Source organism: Gossypium hirsutum, chromosome A11, assembly GCF_007990345.1.
Source record: "Gossypium hirsutum isolate 1008001.06 chromosome A11, Gossypium_hirsutum_v2.1, whole genome shotgun sequence".
In the NCBI taxonomy this organism is placed as follows: Eukaryota; Viridiplantae; Streptophyta; class Magnoliopsida; order Malvales; family Malvaceae; genus Gossypium; species Gossypium hirsutum.
The window spans coordinates 9114619-9123708 of NC_053434.1; the positions used below are offsets into that span (position 1 = coordinate 9114619).

The 9090-nt window shown below is 33.3% G+C and overlaps 1 protein-coding gene across 3 annotated transcripts; it reads right to left on the reverse strand.

Moving 5' to 3' along the window:
* Positions 1-1375: 1375 nt before the first annotated feature.
* On the reverse strand, positions 1376-6687 carry LOC107923086 (E3 ubiquitin-protein ligase TRAIP). 3 transcript variants are annotated; one of them, XM_016853297.2, is made up of 10 exons: positions 5923-6685; positions 5546-5816; positions 5305-5406; positions 5133-5215; positions 4655-4771; positions 3879-3981; positions 3251-3791; positions 2865-3064; positions 2467-2608; positions 1376-1596 (listed from the first exon to the last, which is right to left on the reverse strand). In XM_016853297.2, exons 1-9 carry the CDS (start codon positions 6039-6041, stop codon positions 2492-2494), a joined length of 1653 nt encoding a protein of 550 aa, XP_016708786.1. In that variant the 5' UTR covers positions 6042-6685; the 3' UTR covers positions 1376-1596; positions 2467-2491. The 3 variants fall into 3 exon arrangements, with proteins under 3 accessions (XP_016708786.1, XP_040936902.1, XP_016708787.1); XM_041080968.1 differs by lacking the exon at positions 4655-4771 and having other exon boundaries at positions 5923-6687; XM_016853298.1 differs by lacking the exon at positions 5923-6685 and having other exon boundaries at positions 5305-5392; positions 5546-5688.
* Between the last annotated feature and the right edge of the window lie 2403 nt (positions 6688-9090).

Consider the following 9090-nt stretch of genomic DNA (forward strand, 5'->3'; position numbering starts at 1 on the left):
TAAAATGAATCTTTTATCTAACAATGGTCAACTAATTAGGTGGTTGTTGACTTCCAAATTTCAATGCGAGCGTAAGTGTATCCGAAATTTTTTTTTTTTTGCTTTTTAGCTGTCCACTTAGACCCGCCTGTCCGGTTGCCCTCCATTTCTTTGTTTTCTTTTTAATACAAGAAAAAAAAAAGTCAGTTCGGCTATTCAAGTCATCGGAGAATAACACGCGTACAGCAGTCTGTGAGACGACAAGAAGCAGTCGAACTTCCCTTCAAAATTTTATATTTCTCATTAGATTAAAATAAAGGAATCAAATAAATTATAAACAGAAACTCAGAAGACCAAGCACTGTCTCGAAAAATATATTACTACATAAAATGGGCATATTGGTGCAGAGGTAAAGAATCCAGAAGACCAAAAACTGGCGTATATCTGGGGGCAGCCATTAGTATATTGATTCAACAGCGTAGAACGACTTTAGAACTCCAGAAATAATCTTTATTCCAAGTAATTTTATTTTTATTATTATTATTATTATTATTCCTATTTTGAAGAGAATAAGTGGTGTCATAATCTTCTACATTCTTCAGCTTATTTTCTCAACAAACTCTCTGTCAAGTAAAAACATTTCTTCATTCTTTTTTAAGCAAAGGCGCTGGCATTTGTTATGGAATCGTCAATCGTCTTATAACAAGATGTGGTCTCTTAACTAATCTCAATATCATATCTAATTAGCAACAGAACCAATTCCGATGGCCGAATCTAGAGAAAATCAGCACCACGTGTTATAATGAAATTTCAAAACCCAGCATGCAAACACAGCGAACCGACATGTTTCAACGTAAGACCGCCAGTTTTGTTAGAAAACGTTTGCTGCAAAAGCCATCGAGATTCTTGCACAAAGAAAAACATTAATACTCCCCCCCGATGTGCGTAATTCAAGTTTCAATGTAATATATCAACCCCATCCAACCCTGATTCGTGTCAAACTTGAGAGGCAAATTACAATTGGGAAGCGAAAGAAAGGGACAGCATTAAATTACTTTCTTCCTTTCTAAACGATACCACCCAGTGGCAACAGCCCACGCGTTCCACATGTTATATGATGTAGGGAAGTTATTAACATCAAATAAGCAACATATATGATACAAATATAGAAATAAATATTAAAATTATACATGAATTTTGATTTAGTATGTAATTATATATATGAAATTATATATGTAAAATTCTAATTGTGTTTTAAATGTATACTTAAAATTCTAATTTTAATTTAATCATATATATTTATAGAAATAAATACATAAATTTAACTTTATATTAGATCAATATAATTATTTATGTTTGTTATATATATAAATATAACATAATATTATATCAATAATTGTGTTAATAATTTACAAAAATTAGATTAAATCAAAATTTTATGTATAAATTACACAATTAAATTTCATATATAAAATTAGTTCATAGTTTTAGTGTTTATCAAACAAATATATGATATAACTTACTATTCAAGAGGCATCAAGCCTACGTCATCATACACTGATGACATAAGCAAATTTGCTTCGGCCTTGTTTCATTATTCCCTGGTACAAGTTCAAGCTGCATTAAAACATAACAAAATGAGATTTTGTAAGTTTTCCACACCAATATATTTTTCAGGCTCCATAGGTGAAATTACTTAAAAGGCTCCTAAAATTATCAATTTAATATTTATATTATTAGCAAAATCAAATAAAACTAAATTTTAACAAATCAACATTTACTATTTAAAAAGAACATAAAATTTATTATTATTTATAATTCAATTCCAAAAAGATTTCATTTGCAAGGCGATAAAAGCTTCAAAGGTAACATTTTTAAATAGTAAATGCTAACTATTATAAAATTTGTCCTTATTTAATTCATTATAATAATACAAAAACTAAATTAATCCATTTGATGTAAAGGGACTAAATTGATAAGGTCACTATTATAGAGGGCCTGTCAAGTACCTTCACCTAAAATCTAATGTACGACTTCTGTCAACCTTATTATGATATTGTTTATGTAGAAAAATGGGGACAGTTTAAGCTGATTAATTGTTTACCTTGTGAAGCTATCAGAATTAACAAGCATTAAAACACAATAGAAGACAATTTCACGAATGAAACTCCTAACCCGGTCGGTCAATCAACCAATATAAGTTCATAAGCGTAATTTTCACAAGGTTTAAATGGTAGTGATGAATTAGCAAAACCTTATCATGTGTATACCACTAGAATCCTAGATACCAAGTTACTAGACACCCTTTTTTCTATTGAAGATTGGTGTGAACTACAACATGTCTGCCGTCTAGCTAGATTCTAGATGGCAGGTTAACCTAAAATGTCTATGGCGAACAACATAATGTTAATGTCAACTAACAATGTTACAGTATAATTGCTGTTCTCGTTGGTCAAAAAAATTGAATAGGGGCCTTCAAGGACATACCATGTGCTGAGTCTTCAACTTTCAATCAGTAATGGGTCTTTCCAAAGAAGTGCTCTATTTGCAAGCATCCTCCAGAAGGGAAACTATTTTGTTTAGCTCCACATTTTAATCTCTTTGCACTAACTGAATTCTCCTTATCACCCTGCATTGATGGAAAAAATCAATAGTTATGTACAGTAGGAATATAGGTAAAGACATTTATCAAAATTATTACAATGTTCTATCAAGACATTTTCTTTTGCTATATCAAGATACAATACTAAGTATTGCCAAAGATAAAATGTGCTCATTAAGTTGATCTATAACTTTGGGCTGGTCAAAAACTGATATTATGATCAACGTGTTGAAACGAAAATTTTCAACTAAATATAGTGATTAAAAACTACTCTTGAACCCACCATTGAAGATTGATTCGCAGATCGCATAACCTTAATTCTACCACCTCTCCCATCAGCACCAACAGCAATTAAATCACCACTATTTTTAGTTGAACCTTGTTCAGGCATTGATCCAAGCAGTTTGCCAAGCTTGCACCATTTCCCTAAATGCCGTTTAGTTCCATCCGGACCTAGCAGCCCACCAGAGAAACAAATATTCCCTGTAGGTATGCAAATGTTCCAAAAAAAAAATATGTAAGAATACCAAATGCATATTCTGTTAAGAAATGACGCGGAAGGTAGTCCCTGGTTCAACATATAAGATCAATGCACTTGTTATGCTTTGGCTTTAGGAACACACGGAGAAACCTACTTATGAAACTTGAATTACGACGATAACAAGATACCTTGTTCAGAAAGTGGAAGCGAAGGAGTATCCATTTTAATGTTGAACATGGGCTTTATGGGAGCAGCATCTGTAGCATTATCAATATTTGAACTAGTTCTCGACCCTGAAAATCCAGCCATAGTTGCAGCTTCCATATTAACATCAGACACTGCCTTTGGCAGTGATGTAGCAGACTCTTGAATAATATTCTCACTATTTCGACATTTTAAATCAGGACTCGAAATTATGTATACATCCTCACCCATGTTTCCCTCATCGTCTATAACCACAGTACTTGAGCATCCCTCTCTACCATAATTGGCAGCCTTAGGACTATCTAGAGGGATGTTTTCCTTCTTTGAACTTGGTAAAGGTTTAAGTGATATTCCACTCAATTCCAAGTTAGGTTGTTGCATCTGCTGTTCTTTTGAAGAATTTTTGGCATCTGAATAATCGGAATGGTCACCCATTTTACTATCAGTCTTCTTCGAAGCTTTAAGAGCCCTCAAGACTTCATTATCTTTCACTTCAATCAGGGTCTCCATTTCCTGGACTCTTTTCTGATGAAACCATAAAACAGAATAACTTTCAGTAACATTACAACTCTCGTGCAAAAAGATATTCATAATGCTTCATAGCAGACTCACTTTCAATTTGTCTATCTTTGATTTTGCTTTCTCAAGTTTCTTCTGCAAACGAGCTTCACCTCTACCAAGAAGATTGCACTTGGCCATCAATTCTTTGTAACTCCTGTTGAAGTTTGAGATGGATTGCAACCATCAGTAATGGAAAATGAAATGGAAAAGATAATTGCAGCAATTTGAATTATTAATAAAATATATATTAAAGAAAAACAATGTCCAAAATCACAACAAAGAAAGAACATTAGGACAACAGTCTTTTTTTTCTTTGCTCGTTTTTCAATCTTTGCATTTGGAATTAGACATCATAAGCAAGATGAGCAGATACGTTAATCTTAATTCCCGTTTTCTTTTTCTTTTTTTTTTTCAATCACTAGCCTGCCACCATCCAATGACCCAATATACATTTGAGCGTTCGAAATTGATAGGGTGTTCCACCACAAGGAGTTAAAATTAAATCACCCAGCACTTATTACATGCTCAACTGTAACAACTGTGCATCAATGACAAGCAGTATTAAACTTCCAAAATGTATTGCTAAATCCCAGTAAACAAGTTAGCCAAGCCACTTAAATCTTAATACATGCTCAATTGTAATAACTGAGCATCAGTGACGAGCAATATTAAACTTCCAAAATGTATTGATAAATCTTAGTAAGTTAGCCAAGCCAAAACTAATGGAACTTATAAAAATTCATTATCTAGAAAACACAGCTAGACTTGTACAATGTAGCTTGAAGAAGGTAAGCAGATGGACTATGCAGAGGTGGTAACCAACTTACTTTTTATGACAGGATAGTGACCTAATCAGATTATCTACTACATCTTGGCTATTCCCTTCATTACCCAGTGAGGCTAACTTTAAAATCTCGTCTTGCTCCAGGTCGAAATCTGACACCCTATCATAAACCATAGCGAAACAAGGAAGTAACAAACATCATTAATTAGAACGTAGCATGAAGAAAGATGTAAAGAGGGTCGTAGGATTTCAAGGTACACACTCCACGGGGCTAAAGGAGAGATCCCGTGGATGTGTATATCTAAAGGTTCAGTTCTAGAGTGTCAAAGATAGAGCAAAAGTGCTAATAGATCGGTTTAGGTACGTATCTGATTTGGGTTTGGCTATTGAATTTTGATTGATTTATATGTTTGAGATTGGGTTGTGAGTTGAGTGCAAGTGTTTGATTTGTTTAATTGTTAACATAATTGGAACTGGCATTTTGACATAATAAGAGTATAAAAACGAATAAAAAAACTCACAGTTTTAGTACAGCAAGTTCCTTGGCTAGTGCCAAATTCCTTTGTTCCAGCCTTGAACATTCCAGAACTGATTTACTAAGCTCCTAGATTACAATCGCCCAAAAAAACTCAAAATCATTTAAATGAAACTCTAAAAGAAAATATTTTTTCCCCGATGGCATACAATAGTCACCTCAGATTTAGAACTGAGCTTTTGTTGAATGGATGCCTTTTCTCTTAGGGCCTCGTTTTTCAAGGCCATTTCCTTCCTCGCCTGATCTCTGAAATTACACAGCTAAAACTCCAGGAGACACATGATTTGAGAAATTGAAAGTAGAGAAATTTAAATTTTCAATTCAAATTCCATTTTTACTCCATATAACAACAGCGTTTTCTGCATTTCTTCAGAACGAAAAAATTGAATCAAAAAGTACCTGCTCGTTTATCTCATCGTGTTTCTCTCCATGACGTTTTAAGGATTCGCTAAGCCCCGATACTTTGAACTGCAACTTCTTCACTTCAAAGCGTAACGACTCCGCATCTTCCTCACGATCGATCAACTTTTGGGAGCAAACCGACTGGGTCTGGTCTCCAACTGATTGGAAATAAAGACGAGTCGCATTGTGCCCAACACAAGTCTGTTTGCATACAGGACAATTGTACTTCTTCGTAGAACTCGAAGAGTACTCAAACCACTGTTGCAAACTGTACGGTTCCAAAAGAAAACAATAAAAAAACGCCGTTTAGATATATATATATATATATATATATATATGAATATTAACTAAGAAATGAATGTGTAAATACCGACCAGAGCTCGTGGAAGACATGGCCGCAAATGGAGATGCATTGGAGATCTTCTATGATCGGTTTAAGATCTTCGTAGCAGATAGAACATATAGTTTTGGAAAAGGAGCTCTCGTTGATCATTGCTCCGGCTACTTCTATGCTCTCGGTTTTTTTTTTTTTTTTTTGCTAATTTTTCTTTTGGGGTTCGCTCCTTTTCTATTTTTCTCGGGAAAAATATGGAGCGGGATTTGAAAAATAAAATTGTAAAGGCGCCACGAAAGCTGCTAGGCGGGAAAATAGCTCAGCTCACGTGTGGCACGTGCACTTTTTAATCAGAAAGAGAAAAATAACCCCCATTGATTTGGTGACGGTAACGATGAACCGGAACACGAAAATAACCCCCGTTGATCAAAAGCAATTTCCGGATTCACTGTAAGCTCGTCTCATTGCAATTATCAGAAGAGCAATACAGAAGAAAATTATTTAAAAATTGCCAAAACAAAATGAATTGTAAGAAGGAATATTTATATATAAAAATAAAGAAGACGAACGTGAATGAAAACTAATCGACATTGAAGAAATTATGTGGGTTAGGGTTTAGGAAAGGCAGCTACATTTCCATTGACAACAAGTACTCCGATCGTTTCATTTCCAGGATATCAAAGAATCAAAAGGGGAGAAAATGATATGAAACTCCCTCTTCTTTTTCTTTTTCCCCCTTAAGATTTGAGAAAAAATAAAATGTATTCTATAATGGCTGGTTTCGGCTTTTATCTTTGCCGAAGTTTTATGGGCCACTGGATGCGTAGAACTCTAATGGTGTCAAGGAAGAGAAAAATAAAGCAAAGAAAATAAGGTTTTTTTTTTCTTCTTTACATTAAAATTTCACCTTAAATTTTGATTTTTTTTCTTAAAACACTCTTTGTTGTTAAAAATTAAGATAATCACTCTTATATTAAATTAATAAAAATACTATTAACATAAATATTAAATATAATGTAATATTAAATCATTAAAGTAATATTATTTTTATAATAATTAAGCTGAAATTAAATTTTCTGCTAGAATTCCAATAAGAATGTAATTCTTTCACTGTTCAACCACCGACGACCAACTGTTGTTGGCCATCGGGACGTCGTCGTTGCAGCCATTGGCACTACCGTGTCCAGGGGTGCAGGTGCAACATCCTTACGGCACCCCAAGCTGGTTTAGTTTGGGTCAATGATGACCCGACTGGGCCGGTTTAGCCATCGGTTGGACCATCAGCCCGATTTCACGTATCAGGCCCGGTTCGACCAATTTTTGGGTCTTGGTCTCAGTTTTGGGCTTCCGGTTCCAATTTACGATATGGGATCCAATTTTCAAGTTCAATTACCTGTTAGGCCAATTGTCTAACTTGAAATTTAACTTCTAAAAATATCATATTAATTTTAATTGATTTGATTAATTTAATTTTACTTGATCAAAATTAATTTTTCCAAAAATGATTTAGATTTTCCAAATTGATTTTTCAAGAAAATTCTTTAATCAAATTCTCTAATTGAACAATTCTCATGACCACCTAATTTAATTTCACATCGAATAAATCGACTCAATTAAATTATTCCCAAAGTCATAGAATTTTCTTCTGATTCAAATATAGCCGATCAAGCTTTTGTTGAGCTAGCGAATGGACCAACCGGACATATAAAATTAGACTCTAGTGATTGTAATTATGTCTAGAAGCATTGTTCCAATAATTTGCAATTACTTAATCATGGAGTCAGTCCACAATAAATATGATAATTGAAAACTCCTTATTGTATACTCTTTGCAAAAGCAATTCATCCAACTGTTTTGTCCAATGACCTCATCATGTGTGCATTATCCTCATATGATATCCTTAATTCCTTTAAGTTAAATTCATTCACTTAATACAATTTTATTTTATCTCATTGTCACCATTGTGTCTTCTTAATGATTAATATGATCACTGTCAACAAATGACTGTGATAAATTGCTCGTTCGAGAACAAGCTGGCCACGTTTCATATTTATCAATGCACACAATGCCAATGAGAGGATATCATTAACTCTTTAATTGAGCTATGAATTCTACTGTTGCTAGTAAATCCATGCCATACACAAGTCATGTACCCAACATACCAGCTGTGGGCTCGATCATCTTTAGAGCATAAGCCTTCACTTATATCAAAGCACATGAGTTGCATAAGCATGGTCAGTGACTAACTCAAGATTTAGGTAAATCACACCATGAACGTCACAAGTGAATTAATTCACAAACGGATTCAGAATTAATTCATCTTAGGTCCAATCCAATGTATCATTCTACCAATGAATACATCTATGTCTCTACTCGTGGAGTCAACTGCTCCAATAGCCAAGACTAGCAATCTCTTCAATTGGAATTGTAGATGACATAATAATCCTTCTCAGTATTTGAATCAAATGCTCACTTTGATTCTTTTACGGGATTACGGACTTATTTAAATTATCTACTAAAGTAAGTTGTCTTTCTCGCAATGTAAATGTTCTTACAATGCTACTTATCTTCAGTTTGAACTTAGACAATCAATGAGCTAATATTTACTTGTCACAATTTTGTTATGCATGTAAAATATAAAAGACATAAATAAAAAAGATATAATAGTGAAATGTGAAATTAACTTTATTTATTTATTCATCGTTCAAATAAATAGAAAAAGTAATTACATGTTTACTACAATATGGGCACATTTCCCAATAATGACTTTATTTCCTGAAACACTTGAATCACTTAAGCTTATTATAACTTTTATAAGACCAACTATCAGTTCAACATATCTTATCACATTACATTTACTTAATTACTCTTCCTTGCTCATTTTCAACAAATAAAACCTTTAACTCATGTCATTGTTGATTAGATACTATTCATAGCCCCAGTTTACATGGTATGTATCACACTTTCAACTTTTGAATCAACATTTACCAAATATATACACATTCAACAAACATATAGCATAATGAAAGTAACATTCAACACTAATGCATTCATGGGCTTTAATACTTAATTATCAATGAATAAGAACAAATCATGCAAATTTTGGTACTTTCATGTACTCCTAAGGTTACGACTCCTTTAATGATTTTTAACATTATATATCATCCACAAGAGACTAATCATCAATAAGATCTCATTCACAAGAGAT